Source organism: Ambystoma mexicanum, chromosome 2q (assembly GCF_040938575.1).
Source record: "Ambystoma mexicanum isolate Mex_15411 chromosome 2q, UKY_AmexF1_1, whole genome shotgun sequence".
NCBI lineage: Eukaryota > Metazoa > Chordata > Amphibia > Caudata > Ambystomatidae > Ambystoma > Ambystoma mexicanum.
This window is the reverse complement of record NC_090924.1, coordinates 1,337,237,689-1,337,252,533: the sequence shown is the minus strand read 5'-3', so window position 1 is coordinate 1,337,252,533 and position 14,845 is coordinate 1,337,237,689. Positions and strand designations below refer to the sequence as shown.

At 42.1% G+C, this 14,845-nt stretch overlaps 1 protein-coding gene across 1 annotated transcript in view; it reads right to left on the bottom strand.

Annotated features, from left to right (window-relative positions):
• Positions 1-565: 565 nt before the first annotated feature.
• TGFBR2 (transforming growth factor beta receptor 2) overlaps positions 566-14,845 on the bottom strand; it is a 248,507-nt gene continuing 234,227 nt past the window's right edge. Inside the window, exons 9-10 of the mRNA XM_069648799.1 lie at positions 6,753-6,880; positions 566-2,835 (exon numbers count right to left, since the gene is read on the bottom strand). Of these exons, the coding sequence (XP_069504900.1) occupies positions 2,656-2,835; positions 6,753-6,880 (308 nt within the window). The 3' untranslated portion in view covers positions 566-2,655. The remainder of the gene's footprint in view (positions 2,836-6,752; positions 6,881-14,845) is intronic.

Genomic DNA, 14,845 nt, shown 5'->3' with positions numbered 1-14,845 from the left:
CTGTTCTCTTTGATTTTCAAGAGCTCTTAGGCGCACACGCCTTTCGGTAAGTCATGGCCAGTCCAAAGCCATTCCTGCTTGTCAAATTCATCCTCTTCAAATTTGCTGACGAATCGCTGCTCTATAGTCTATAGATTTTCATTTCTATACGTTGATGATGACGCTCCTGGTGTAGGATAGTAAGTAGTCACATTGACTTCTAGTCGCTGGATGAAAATAATGGCACCTTCAAAGAAATTGCCCAAAATTGCCTTTGGTTGCTTAGCAGAATGTCTTCAAAATCCAATTGAATTTTGATCTTAAAAACCATAGAGTGTCACCACAAAATACCAGTTGCGGAAACGATGCTGCAAAGCTGGTTACGCATTGATGCTATTTTCATCAAAAACTACTCAAATAGGGGAAAGTAAAATGCCACACTATGGTGAAGAGATGGTATGTCCTGTATGTTTGGGGAGGGGCAGTGAGTACAATGGTCCAATGAGAATAGTGGTTTTCGTTCTGAAATAATCACACTTGGAAAGCGCTGAACATAAAAATTAAATACTGGCATTCACAGTTAAAATTAAGTTAGTTTATCTTCTGCTTTATTCCTTTTAGTAAGCATGATGTATGTTATAAACTTACAAAGCACAGCTTCTGATGAGGTACAGCTCTGAAGAGGGTTTCTTTAAATACGGTTGTTTTTTTAAATGAACACTTTCTTAAATATTACGCAGCCTAACTGGCTTGATGTGCTTGTCAGGAACAGCATGGGCTTGATTTACTAAAGTGTTTTTACAATGATGCAATCCCATTGAAAAAGGCTTTGTAAATCAGGTCAGTAATACTGTAAGAATATTTTCATATGACACATTTTGTATTTTACATAACATACATATTTGCTCATTGAACCAGGGGGAAGAACCAAAGGGTTCCTCCTGTGGCAGCTTTTCAGCCCCTGCAGTAGCTTATCCGAACAACAGAAAATCCCAAATTCATGCAGTCTGGTTGCTGAGCATCTTTGAAAGCCGTCCTGCCCTTTGCCAGGAGTCTTCTTGCACTCCGATCTGCACAGTCTGACATAATCTGGGACATTTACTTTCCTGTGCAGTGATTGGGTGTTTTAGTAAGTGGGCATCAAACAACATCGCAAGAGGGTGTTGATGACCCCACCCACCAACATGCTCCTGAAATAGAAGCCCAGTTTACTCAAATCTGTCTTCAAATGCTTGTGCTTTTAAAAATTGGTTCTACATACAACCAGCTACTCCTTCTGTCCTAAAGAGGTCAGGCATAGTGAAGGGTGCGCGTAGCATTATACCATCCTTAACTTCCATGTTACATCCTGATGGTGGGCTGTGGGGGGCGGGTAAATGAAACCGGAAATAGGCAAACTGAATTTTTATACTATGCTAAATTAGGGGCAGGTACAATCTAAGGCTTAATACAAAATATTGACAATTTGACAGCAATAAATAGGGATAGTTCTACGAGTGAAGCGGACCTGCCCACAAATAGTTATGTATTAACGGTAATACTTTCCAAAAAAGTGCAAAACAAAAACTCCCTAAGAAAGATCACAATTAACGAAGTTCAAATTCCCCTCTAAAAATTGTATAATGTTGATGAAAAAAACCTGCATATCATACTTTAGTAAGTATGCATGCACATACAAATATTTGGCTTTTATGAACGGTTGGTTTTGATCTTTATTTTATACAATCTAAAGCACAATAAATACATGTTTATTGTTTAAAAATCCCCCCTCTGATATGTGGTCGGGATGTTAACCATTATGGGGAGTCAAAGGGGTGCATAGAGGATCCCCCTTAAAGGGTAATGGGGGATGGGAAAACGTAAAAAGGCCCAATTTGTTAAAAGAGCACCAATATACTCTCATAGACCCCTGCCCATGATTTGTTTATTTTCGGTTTGAGACAAAGAAATACAGTAACATTTTGTGACTCTTTGAATACCCTACTTCTTTCTGTTTAAAGCCACAGCTGATGAGGTGTGTTTTCTGTAATATGCGTTCCTATAATTAATTTTTTTCCTATGGCTTATTTGAGGCATTCATTGGTGGAAAGAAATATCCTAAAGCGATAGTTAGTGGAACCAGTTAATTGACGACCTGAGATCCGATATAATAACAGCTGGTCGACCTCCGTACGCTGACAAACAATGATGGTGGATGGACAAGCATCTCCACATATTCCCAGACCAGTCAGGTGTTTGAAACAAGGTGTAGATGGATTTTAAGCAGCACTATGTCATATGACTAGCATTTTGGTTTAGTAGCTCATATTTCCTATTTGTGTGTTTTCCTGGATTTGTTTTGTTTGATTCTGTAAAAGATTATTGCATATATAAAAATAATTATTCCATAGATATATACAGGTATTTATAAAGTGCAAATGTCAATGACTATTGTAGATGTGATTCCTGAGGAAGCGTCAACATGGCGGATCCAATGACAAGGTTCAAACTGGGGGCGCAACAGTGTCCCCTTTTAAGCTCTCGTAATTGCTCGTTCCTCTTTGGAGAGAAGCCTAAAAGGAGCAGAGGCAAGTTCCTCAATGTGTTGCAGGAAACAACCCCCTTTCGGCGCCATATTTGAAGGCAACTTCCGGCACCTAAAAGTTCACCATACAGCCCTGGTTTTGGGTTTAGTCACTACATGGTGTCATCCACGGAGCAGTCTTCTGGAATTTTCTCTTCTGAACAACTCCGGTCAGAGAGACTGTCCAGGTGCTCCATCTCACTGAAGCGTTCCGCCACGCACTGAGCGGTCAGTCGGGCCTCAGGGTCGTGATCCCAGCACTCGGTAATAGTCTCACACACCAACTGGATACCCTGCAGAAAGAGAATGAAACATTGCATTCAGATTTAGATATTATAGGCTTGACTCTCCTTAATCTCCTACACCTCTCTTTAGAACTGTTCAGTGAACTTCACTTTCGTCAGTAGGCACCAAAAATGTAGTTAAGGAAAGTGGTCAGAAAAATATGTTTTTGATGTAGACTGTGCTGCAGGAAAGGAGAGCCTGTATTTTTAGTGGACTGCTACCTCTGTTGCATGCAGCAAGTTGCTTTGTGCTTCGCATTCAATTATCTTTGATCCCCCCCACCCCCTACTTCTCAAAGCATAGTGGCTGATTCATACATTTAAATAAAGAATTGCAGGCATAATGTATGCCATGCAAAAGTTACAACATTGTTACAACTATGTGTCAATGTACAAGTGAACTAGGCAGTCACAGAGAGCCATGCCCACCACATGCAAGCCTTATTCATTTGCACAAGTAATGCATAGGCAGTTGCATAGACAGTTATGCTTGAGACTCGGACCTTATAGGTCATGTGCAATGTGTATTATGAGAACATTGCGCATGTGCAGGATTACCAAAATGGAAAGTATAAGTGTTCACATTTTTTTTCTTGTCCTCCAGGTGAGTTTGGGAAATGCATTTTAAAAGGTTTCCTGATCAAGTTATGGTGCTGTGGGCACTTGTTTTTCACAAGTCCCGGCCCTGATATGAATGCTGCATAATGTAACTATGCCAAAAACACATTTCCTGTGACTTCGGTCGTACTGACACTGGCCGAGTGTGAGGGTAGGATTTTTTTTTTTTTTATAACAGCAACAACTGCCTCCACTCATCTGTCTCCAACCATCAGACGTTTTAAACTTATATTCCAAACAATACTCTCCACTGACAATAGTGTTGCCTCTGAGTCAAAAGTATTGGTTGGTTATGCACCTGTGGAAACGTTTATGCTTATGGAAATTATCCGGAAAGACAAGATTTTGCAAATATCAAATGCTGCCACCAGGGGGATATCAGGAGTGGGCGAGGGATACTTTGAGGGCCAGCTTGTACTCTAGCAGAGTGGGCTAAGACCTTTTGAGGAAGGTTCTACGGGATGTATTTTCTTTTAAGCCAATTGGCCTCAAATATATGTGGGGCCAGACCCCTCCCAACTCCCTTGTGACTCCCTCACCTTATTTATTACCCTTACCCACCGCGCACATATATTTGCGGGCAAATTCGGATGAAAACATTTGATGGGTTTGGCTTCAACCAAATCTCCTGCGATGAAACCGTCTATCCCGTTGAAGAAGAGGGGGAAATCCCCAAGGTTGCCCTCTGCCACTCATTTCCTGAGTTTAGGATTATTATGTCAGCAGAAAGATGCCCTACACGCATGATTGCTGTTTAAAGCAGGAGAGAGCTTCATTCTCCAGCCCTCCCACCCACCTCGTCCATGTCGTTTTACTTGGAAAGTACGTCACTTATTGCCGGGTCACTTTGACCTGCCCCAAGTGGACATCACAAATCTCCAGGGATTAAAATGAGGTGGACCAAAGGCATAGGCATTATTTAGGGGGCACGGGGGTGTTTGTCCCCCCAACTTTCATGGCACACCATTTTGTCCCCATTCATTTGGCTGGGGCACTGTGTCTTCAGATGTCATGTCCCCCCGACATTTTCAGCAACTTACTCCACTGACCAAAGGCACCTGTCAGTGACTGCAAGTAAAGAGCCTCACCAACGATTCCTGAATTGAGGGGATCCCCCACTTCAATGGTCCGTAATGAGCCGGCTGAAGAAGTGTCACGGCTCTTGGGGGCCCCCTTTGCTTAGAGTGTAGAACAGTATGAGACACGGACCCGGTGCATGTATTACAATGTAGACAAAGAAATGCAGCCAGGGGCTTAATAGCCACCAATTATGACGAGACGACCAGCTAGCAGGGAGCTGAAAAAGTAAACTTCCATGTTGATAAACCAGAGTAAAATGGTACCAAAGAGACCCCAGGCAGGCGACCCCCTGAAGGGCTCGAGCAAATGCAGCTTGTATGCGCGTGCTGCAAAACATCACGTTTGAGGTCCCGAATGATAGGCAAATATCGCTGTGTCATAGGAAAGCTGACTGCAGATATTGATGAAGTTGCTGGTCTCCCCCCCCCCCAGGAATGGGTCCCTTTCACCCGAAAAGGTTGAAAGGAACTGATGCGGTCACTGTCCCTACCTTGGCCCTGGCATTGCTGTGGTCATACCTGGCCTGCTGAGCACAACCCAAGATGCTATCCCGTGTCGCCAGCATTTACAGGGAGGTGCGTTGGAGGCAACATGTGAAGAATTACCCTGCACTAGGTTGCATAGAAATCACTATCGCCAAACGAGCGGCTGCGCACCCCAGCTCGAGCAGACACGTGGGACAAGCTCGTCAGTAGAGTTCTCAATCCCCCTTTAAGGGAAGGCATCTACTGTTGGTATTCAATAATCCCTCCACAGTATGCTTTTCAAACTGCAGCAGTGCCCAAAAAAACAAAAAACAAAGGTCTGACGAGGCAAGTTACTTGGGCGGAGGATGTGTCAGATCAGGACAGCAAATCTCGCGATCGCTGCGTCAACCACTGTGTGTGTCGACCACTGTTTGGATACTATCTTTTTTTTATCAAAGGGTGTCCTCAATCCTTGGTATCAAACCACTTCCTACATATTCCTAAGTGCGTGGTCTGTATGTGGATGAGTAGACCCAACAGGGGCATATTAAGGGAAATCCCGTGGTATTTGGCTTGAACCCCAAACGATTTATTTCACCAGATGACCTATTTGCAATATTTCAGTTGGAAATCCGGGTCCGTCGTGGGACCGGGAACTCAGTCTTGGCTGGGCTTGCGTCCAAGTCCCTTGCTGTTCTACATGCCATAATTCCTACTGCATGCATATTGCTTTCATGATCTTGTTAAGAAGGCTACAAGAGGATGTAGGCGGAAAGTGGTGGATAAATAACGCTCATTCCTGTTGAGCAGCCAGCCAATAATCTCACTTCCTATTCTAGCAACATACTGCCTGCACACAGTGTCCCACAGGGATTGGCATTTTTGGAGCTACTTTCTGATAAAGTCCACCAGCCCTATAATCCATTTAGAAGCTGTGGGTTCCCACTATCTAATTGTGCAATGACACCCAATCATCTTCAGATGAGAGATCCCAAAGAGCAGGCCCATTTCCCCGCTGCTTGATAGCCATCCATACTTGGATGCACACCAAACACATGAAAACATCCTAAAACAGACATTATGCTGGTTGGCAACCCATCCAACAGCTGGCCGAGTAATGTTTGGCCACCGATAGGGTGTTCCTCTATTATCTTCCACTGCAAAACATTTAGGAATTCAAATGGATCATAAACTATAAATAAAAGTCAAGATGGGGTGATGGTAAGGGAACGCTCTTTTCACGATAAATACCCTAAGAAGGATTTTCCCGGATACCTGCATTTCCCAAGTCCCCAGTTCTCTCCTCATCTGGATTCTATGAATAGCACCTATCTTGGTTCACCTACATATATTGCCATTCGTTTGCAAAGGGTGCAGACCGCCTCAGCTCTGTAGTTAGTGAGAATGAGGTACCGAAAGCGTATAACATCAATGCTCTGTGGGATCTCCATTGGTTCCATGTGAATGCCTGCCATGGTCTGGGCCCCTGGTTTCCATTACAGAAATTTGAGAAGTACACCCCTGCTCACTCGCAATGATCTGGAGAATTGGAGCTCCAGCTTTCTCTGTAATTGTCTCCAGGTTGTGGAATTCGTCCCCTAAGAGCTATGGGGGACAATAGACAATTTAGGGCTGCCTCAAAACACATACACCCATAATAAGCTCTGCTTCTCAAACTATGATGTAGTTGTTACTGCTTGTTCTTCAGCACCGGGAAGCCATGTCACCAGCACAAATGGGTCCACGTACACAGCAACTTACCTGGTGGCTGAGCCAACTGTTTTGAATCTCTGGCCGTCCGCGGTCTCTGAGCACGTTGTCTTTCATGCTCTCCACGCAAGGGTGCTCTCTCACTTTGGAACCAAATGGAGGCTCATAGTCTTTCACTTCTGTGCAGGGAATACAGAAACAAAAGGGAAATGATGTCAAGGGAACACTATGAAATAAAACCAATTCATGTAGTAAACAAATAAGTAAAATAATGTATTTACATAAAAAAAACAATTGGCCACTCATTCAAATTCATTTATCAATCCACCAGTCAATAGTCCATCATCAACATATTAACTAATATACCCAACAACCCAATTAACCCATCCATCCAATAATCTGTCACGCAAGGAATAAATCTACACATCCATCAATCAACATGATCAATCCAAACAATAATCCACCAATCCATGAAACACTTTAATACGTTCAACCTATAATGCATCCCTCAATCAACCAATCCACCCCTTGAACAATCCATTGATGAACACCTCAGCCTATCATATCAACCCATCTATCACCCAATCCATCCATTGAACAATCCATTGATGAACATATCAGTCTATCATATCAACCCATCTATCACCCAATCCATCCATTGAACAATCCATTGATGAACACATCAGTCTATCATATCAACCCATCTATCACCCAATCCATCCATTAAACAATCCATTGATGAACATATCAGTCTACCATATCAACTCATCTATCACCCAATCCATCCATTGAACAATCCATTGATGAACACATCAGTCTATCATATCAACCCATCCATCACCCAATCCATCCATTGAACAATCCATTGAAGAACATATCAGTCTATCATATCAACCCATCTATCACCCAATCCATCCATTGAACAATTCATTGATGAACACCTCAGCCTATCATATCAACCCATCTATCACCCAATCCATCCATTGAACAATCCATTGATGAACATATCAGTCTATCATATCAACCCATCTATCACCCAATCCATCCATTGAACAATTCATTGATGAACACCTCAGCCTATCATATCAACCCATCTATCACCCAATCCATCCATTGAACAATCCATTGAAGAACATATCAGTCTATCATATCAACCCATCTATCACCCAATCCATCCATTGAACAATCCATTGATGAACACATCAGTCTATCATATCAACCCATCTATCACCCAATCCATCCATTAAACAATCCATTGATGAACATATCATTCTATCATATCAACCCATCTATCACCCAATCCATCCATTGAACAATCCATTGATGAACACATCAGTCTATCATATCAACCCATCTATCACCCAATCCATCCATTAAACAATCCATTGATGAACATATCAGTCTATCATATCAACTCATCTATCACCCAATCCATCCATTGAACAATCCATTGATGAACACATCATTCTATCATATCAACCCAGTTATCAACCAATCCATTGATTCACAATCAGGTTGTGCAGCTATCCATTAAGCCTCCATTGAGGTTATTTTCATTCTGGCGCAACGTAAAAAGCAAATATAAACATGTGCACATGTTTTTTTAGGATTTGCTTGATGCGCATTGATTTGCATGGTGGGGTGGAGGCACAAATTGGAATTACTACTTCTGCTGCCTCCCCATCCACTCTGTCATACAAATCTTCATGCAACACTTCCAGCATCTGGTTTTAATGAGAGTGGTAATGTATTGAATGCATATGGTAAACGTCTGCCTTTAACTCCTGCCAAAAGCAGGAGGATGCCAGGAATGTACAGAATTTGCAATATAAAGTGCACATAGAAGAGGGAAGGGCGATTCTGCATGTTCTTATACCTTTGTTTTGTCTAAATGTCCACAGGAAATCCATAAAACATCATAGTCATTTAAGCCTATATGTAACTTCAAATGTATGACCATGTCTATGTATCGCCTGAAAGTCGCATCCCTCTCTACATGTGCCTTCTGACATACAGCGAACCATTGCTCCTTGCAGCCAGGTTATATCTTTTCCGTACTGCTTTATTCATGTGCCATCCTCTGAAAGAAGGAGCTATAGATCAGCCCCACTGAGAAGGGATGTGGTGTCTATTTGCAGACGGCACTAAGATAATACAGAAAAACAAGAGGGGGTCCTGGGAAGTCCATCTGACGGACATTAGTCCCGGTTACGAAAGGCTTAACCAGATTCTTTAGCTCACTATCTTTCACAGAGGAGAAATATCCATAATAGATCAGCCTTTGTCCTGCCCTGTGGCAGTACAGCACCAAAATGCTAGGCCATTCTCCTCTGAACAAGAGTATCAACAGCAACCCCAGACACGTGATAATATAGTTCATAAAATGGTTCCTTTCAAAGCAAGATGGCAGTGGTCCTAGTTATACTAATGGGACGGCGAGACTAGTTCAGTGTGAATTACCTATATTCCATGATCTATCAAGGACATTATATTTGGTCTGACTCGTGTTTCATATTTTTTGCTTTGCCATTTTACACCATCCTGAAAACCTCACATTGCTTTCCAATCCCGTGAAAGCAAGACAAACAAAATAACATCAACTTCACCCAGATTCCAACCCAGCATGCTACATTTTCTTGCTGCCACTCTTACAAAATTTAAATTGAATAAACGTGTAAGATTTTCCAAGAGATATGCTTGGAGGAAAGGAAAAGGTGTAATGCTATGTAAAAACAGATGGATTCAGTGTAGAAAGAATCTGGGGAGGGAGCTTTCAGGGAAATAGGACAGCTCTGGACAGTGGGCAAGGAAAGGGGGTGGTAGGTGTTTGGAGAAGGTGAGTCTCTATAATGGTTTTCTTGAAAAGATATATTTTCCTTAATTTTGGAAAGGGGCCCTTGCTGTTTAGCAGCCTCTCTGATAATTGAACACAGATACATCTGCAACACAAACATCCAGAGGACCAGCACAATGACAAACTTTACTTAACCAGTAATAGTCTGTCTTGTGCTTGTATCTGTTTAAAAACAGCCTATGGCCATAGTCATGGAGGAGGAATGTGTTTACCAATACAAGTAGAGTAGTGACAGTATGAAAGGAACCCTCCTTTTGAAGCCTACTTTAACTTTGTAAAACAACTAGTAATACTCTGGATCTACCTCTAGATGGTGAGATATGCACATGATATGAATCTTAACGGCTCCACAAGCCCCACAAACTTCCATGAGAAAGGCTTTGGACCTCCAAACTTTTTTTTATTTAGTCTTCTAATCCGCACAGTGATTGATCTCATGCCTCCCCCATTCTACACTATTATCGTTTTTCTTTCATCCACTTCCCCAGTTTTCCACGTTCATATAATAATAATAATTATCTATATAAATAAAAATGTAAATGTTTGTTAAAAATCTTAAATCTCCAAAAGTTCTTCACCAATTACTTTGAAATTTTGACACAACGTTGCATTCGAATAGGCACGTGTTTTTATATACCTACTATACATAGATGTCACACCTACGACAGGTAAAAACATGTTTTTGGGGAAAAACAGCACCATCTGTTGGACGTAAAAGCAACACACGCTATACTAAATATTTTACAATTCCATTTCATTGTTTCTGATTTAGAATATGGCTCAAATACATGCTGAGGAAGCAGCAGAAGGATGTTCAGCCAGAGGATGCACGGTTGCGACCACGCCGGTCGCGCACATCTCATCTAAGAATGTATTAATTGGCTGATGGGGGCAGCAACTGCCAAGAGCTATAATGCTCATGGCAGAGGGCTGAGGAACACTAACTGAGCTAAGTATCATTCCATGCTGTGTGTATCCTCCAGCAGGCAAGGTAGCACAATGCAAACTCTGACCCATGAAGAGGGATAAGCGGGGCACAAACCCAGACTACAAGCAAGGAGGGAATGGAACTGCACTCTCTGCCTCCACCACTGGAACCACTGAGAGGGGGAAAGACTATATACCTGACTCCTGGATTATGGGGGGGAGAGAAGGGGGCTTGTTTTGTGCTTTCTCTTTTCTTTCTGTTTAACCAGACAGAGCCACAGCAACGCGTGGCCGGGACAGCTAATAATAATAATAATAATAATAATAATAATAATAATAATAATAATAATAATAATAAGTGCTCTAGCTCTTGTTGCTGGATTCCTCCCACATTTCAGCTCTGTGATAACCGGTGTTATTACTATGCTATTATTTATTTTTTTTGTTGGTATTTGGTTATACAAAACCTTTTACAAAATTTAAAGAAAAAAATAAAATGTCCAGATACTAAACAGTAATATAATAATCAAAAAAATAAATATATCAGAATGTAACCAAGTATAACTAAATGAATCACAAAATCACTTCTCAAAAAGAAAAATACTCTTTAAGTATCCCATTAATTAGTACGGAATATATTGACCTCGGAAAGACGAAAGACAAAGTCAGCCTGGCTGCAGGAGTCAAAATTGCAAAGTTCTGGCTGCCCCCCTGTCAAAGACCCGTGCATTACTCGTGGTCTCTCCACCCCTGTAGGCCAAGATTCCTGAAGCTAATGATGATGTCGTGTGCTGCTATGCAAAATACTGTTCATATCCTATAAAGTCTGCGTTCTGACCTCAGGTCGAATACATGTCAGAGAGGTAAGTGAACTACCCAGAAGTCAGGTCTTGCCCGAAGGCATGGGACGGGGTGTACCACAGGCAACAGTACAAAATGGAACACAATAAAACACTGTCTCAGAGCTACAAAACAAAATAAATATTCATGCTTAAAGCACAATGCCAAGGCTTTAATAAGGACCTTAATATTATTTTGTTGGCAAGGCAAAAATACACTTTTGGAGTTAAGTAATGCACAACCCACTTTGTTGGTCTACAGCTATTACACAAGAGAAATCAAGCTGGCTAGATAGCTCAGCAAGTAATGCGCTTTCCCCAGAAATCTGTGTTCAGACTGCAGGGAACACATTTGAGTCCTCTGAGGGCTGACTTAGCCGTCGTCCTTCTGATATCAATAAACTGAGTGGCATTCAAGATGTCCTTATTATAACAGTGCTAAAAAAGTGTTTAGAAGTGGGGGGAATCCAGCGTGGATAAGTAGCTTAATGCAAGAAAAGAGAAACCTAAAATGTTGATGCATACCGTGATGCATATTGGCAAGTATCTGAAATGCCTACATACCCCAATCAAAGAAAATCAGGTGGCCAGTTTTAACAACATAGTAGCCACGCCCTATATAAAGAAACCTCCTGTGTTTGTGAATAAGGAAACCGACACAGAGGAGAGAAGAAGCCTAAGAGACAGGACCAGTGAGGCAGAGTCTGACGGAATCTGAGAAACACGGGCTTCACTCCAAAGTGGATGGACCGTTCCTCCTGTGGTCAGCGACTGAATGACATTGGTACTGTCCAAGGGTTTGCCAGTGTTGCTCTGTGCTGGTGTCCTTAGTACTTCCAAACATGTCTGCTATGTGGTGGCAAGTGCTCAGGGCAGTATACCAGGCACAAAACAACTGTCCGGCCCCCAAGTCTCTCAGAAGATCCAGTTAAAGCAAAACAGGGCTGTGATGCCCACCTAGCAGGTCCATAGCTCAGGCTTTAATAATGTTATGCATGATAATAGAATGACTTATCATTTATGGAGGATTTCATTAGATCAATAATATAATGCAGAATGTGAAATTCTATATGATTTAGTAAAATTGTGGATATATTGATCTTACATTTGTTGTGAATTGATAGATTATTTGTAGTACGTGTGAAAAGTTCAATTTGAACTGAAACACATTAAAGAACATATGCACAATCTAATTCAGGCTTCTGCTATGCACACAAGTGCTGGAACACATTAAAGAACATATGCACAATCTAATTCAGGCTTCTGCTATGCACACAAGTGCTGGAACACATTAAAGAACATATGCACAATCTAATGTAGGCTTCTGCTATGCACACAAGTGCTGGAACACATTAAAGAACATATGCACAATCTAATTCAGGCTTCTGCTATGCACACAAGTGCTGGAACACATTAAAGAACATATGCACAATCTAATTCAGGCTTCTGCTATGCACACAAGTGCTGGAACACATTAAAGAACATATGCACAATCTAATTCAGGCTTCTGCTATGCACACAAGTGCTGGAACACATTAAAGAACATATGCACAATCTAATTCAGGCTTCTGCTATGCACACAAGTGCTGGAACACATTAAAGAACATATGCACAATCTAATTCAGGCTCCTGCTATGCACACAAGTGCTGGAACACATTAAAGAACATATGCACAATCTAATTCAGGCTTCTGCTATGCACACAAGTGCTGGAACACATTAAAGAACATATGCACAATCTAATTCAGGCTCCTGCTATGCACACAAGTGCTGGAACACATTAAAGAACATATGCACAATCTAATTCAGGCTCCTGCTATGCACACAAGTGCTGGAACACATTAAAGAACATATGCACAATCTAATTCAGGCTTCTGCTATGCACACAAGTGCTGGAACACATTAAAGAACATATGCACAATCTAATGTAGGCTTCTGCTATGCACACAAGTGCTGGAACACATTAAAGAACATATGCACAATCTAATGTAGGCTTCTGCTATGCACACAAGTGCTGGAACACATTAAAGAACATATGCACAATCTAATTCAGGCTTCTGCTATGCACACAAGTGCTGGTTCCATGTGTTAAAAGCAAATCAATAAAAAACAAAATCATTTTGAAACATTCTCTTTTGCGGGGCGGCCGCAAACCTGTGTTTCCCCTTGCTAAAAACCCACCCCAACACCCTCCCCACAAGATGTAACCCTTTACCCCACATCCCCATTAATATTTCCTAAATAAATCGATATGTTGTGGTTCTTTTTAATTCGTTAAACGTGTCATTCGTTACTAAATGGTCGTTATATTCACTGCATACCACAAATGCTCACTGGGACACACCTGGTCTGTGAATGTGACTTGGGTGGCTAACGCTAACTAATCCTGCCATGGCAGCGTAAGGCACAGACCTCAGATTTAACAAACCTGTCCTGTTCTTCATTTACCGAAACAGCTATAGACCCATGCCATCTGGTGGCATGCCTCAACAGCTTCCAAGATGGCCCCCCTCTTTCACACAATCATAAAATCTGACCTGGGTAATATGACAACCTTTAAGTCTTTTGAAGATGGTATATTTCACACAATAGTTAGACTATCCGAGCGGCCTCGAAGTCTTGCACGTCACAGAAGGAAAATATTACATGCCTGTAACTTGCACCAACAACAGAAAACCCCCTTTTTATAAATAGCAGTGCGCATGGGGCATTGTGGGATTCAACTCACTGGGGAGTCTTTTTGCAGATCTTGTCATGGCTGAGGCATACAGTAATTTTAACGTTTGGAGGACAGTGCATGCAATTCCGCATTCCAACAGCCTGATGGCAGGATAAGACACAGCGTGTGCATCGATCACTGACTACACCTATGTTTCTTCGTGTGTTGTGTACGTGCACTGCAGGCTGCAGATCACTGCAGGTAGTGTACAGCTAGAGAGAAGGGCAAAGAGAAAATGAAACCAGAGTATGGTAACATAAGTATGCTATTTGCATCGATTGGTGTTAACGTCTGTCTGTCTGCCTTGCACCTAGATGGCTTGACACTGCTGCTGACATCATGCACTAAGTCACTGGGACTCCACATTGACAGCCATCTCGCCTTCAAAATGGACACAACAAAGAAAGTCAACCAGGGGAGTTGCTAGATCTGGAAAAGACCCGGGGCTAAGCTGATGTCGGAACTGTTGGGACTGGGGGCTAGCTAGTCTTTTGGCTGTAGCTCCTGAGATTCTATCCGGGGCTACAACCAAAAGATCAGGGGCTATAGCCCCCTTAGCCCCCCCCTAGCAACGCCCCTGAAGTCAACCATTCCTTCCAGACAATAACTTAATTTCCAAAGTAGAGGACGGTGGAAACTTCCTATTCAACGGCCTACCCACCTCAACCCTGGCACCATGGCGAAGTGCCCTCCAAGACACGGTCCACCTCATCAAAGGCTTGCACAACTTTGTGCATAATTAAGCACACATTAATTGAGCTACATGAGTTGCCTGGCATACTTCCACCTACCTCGCGAACGCACCA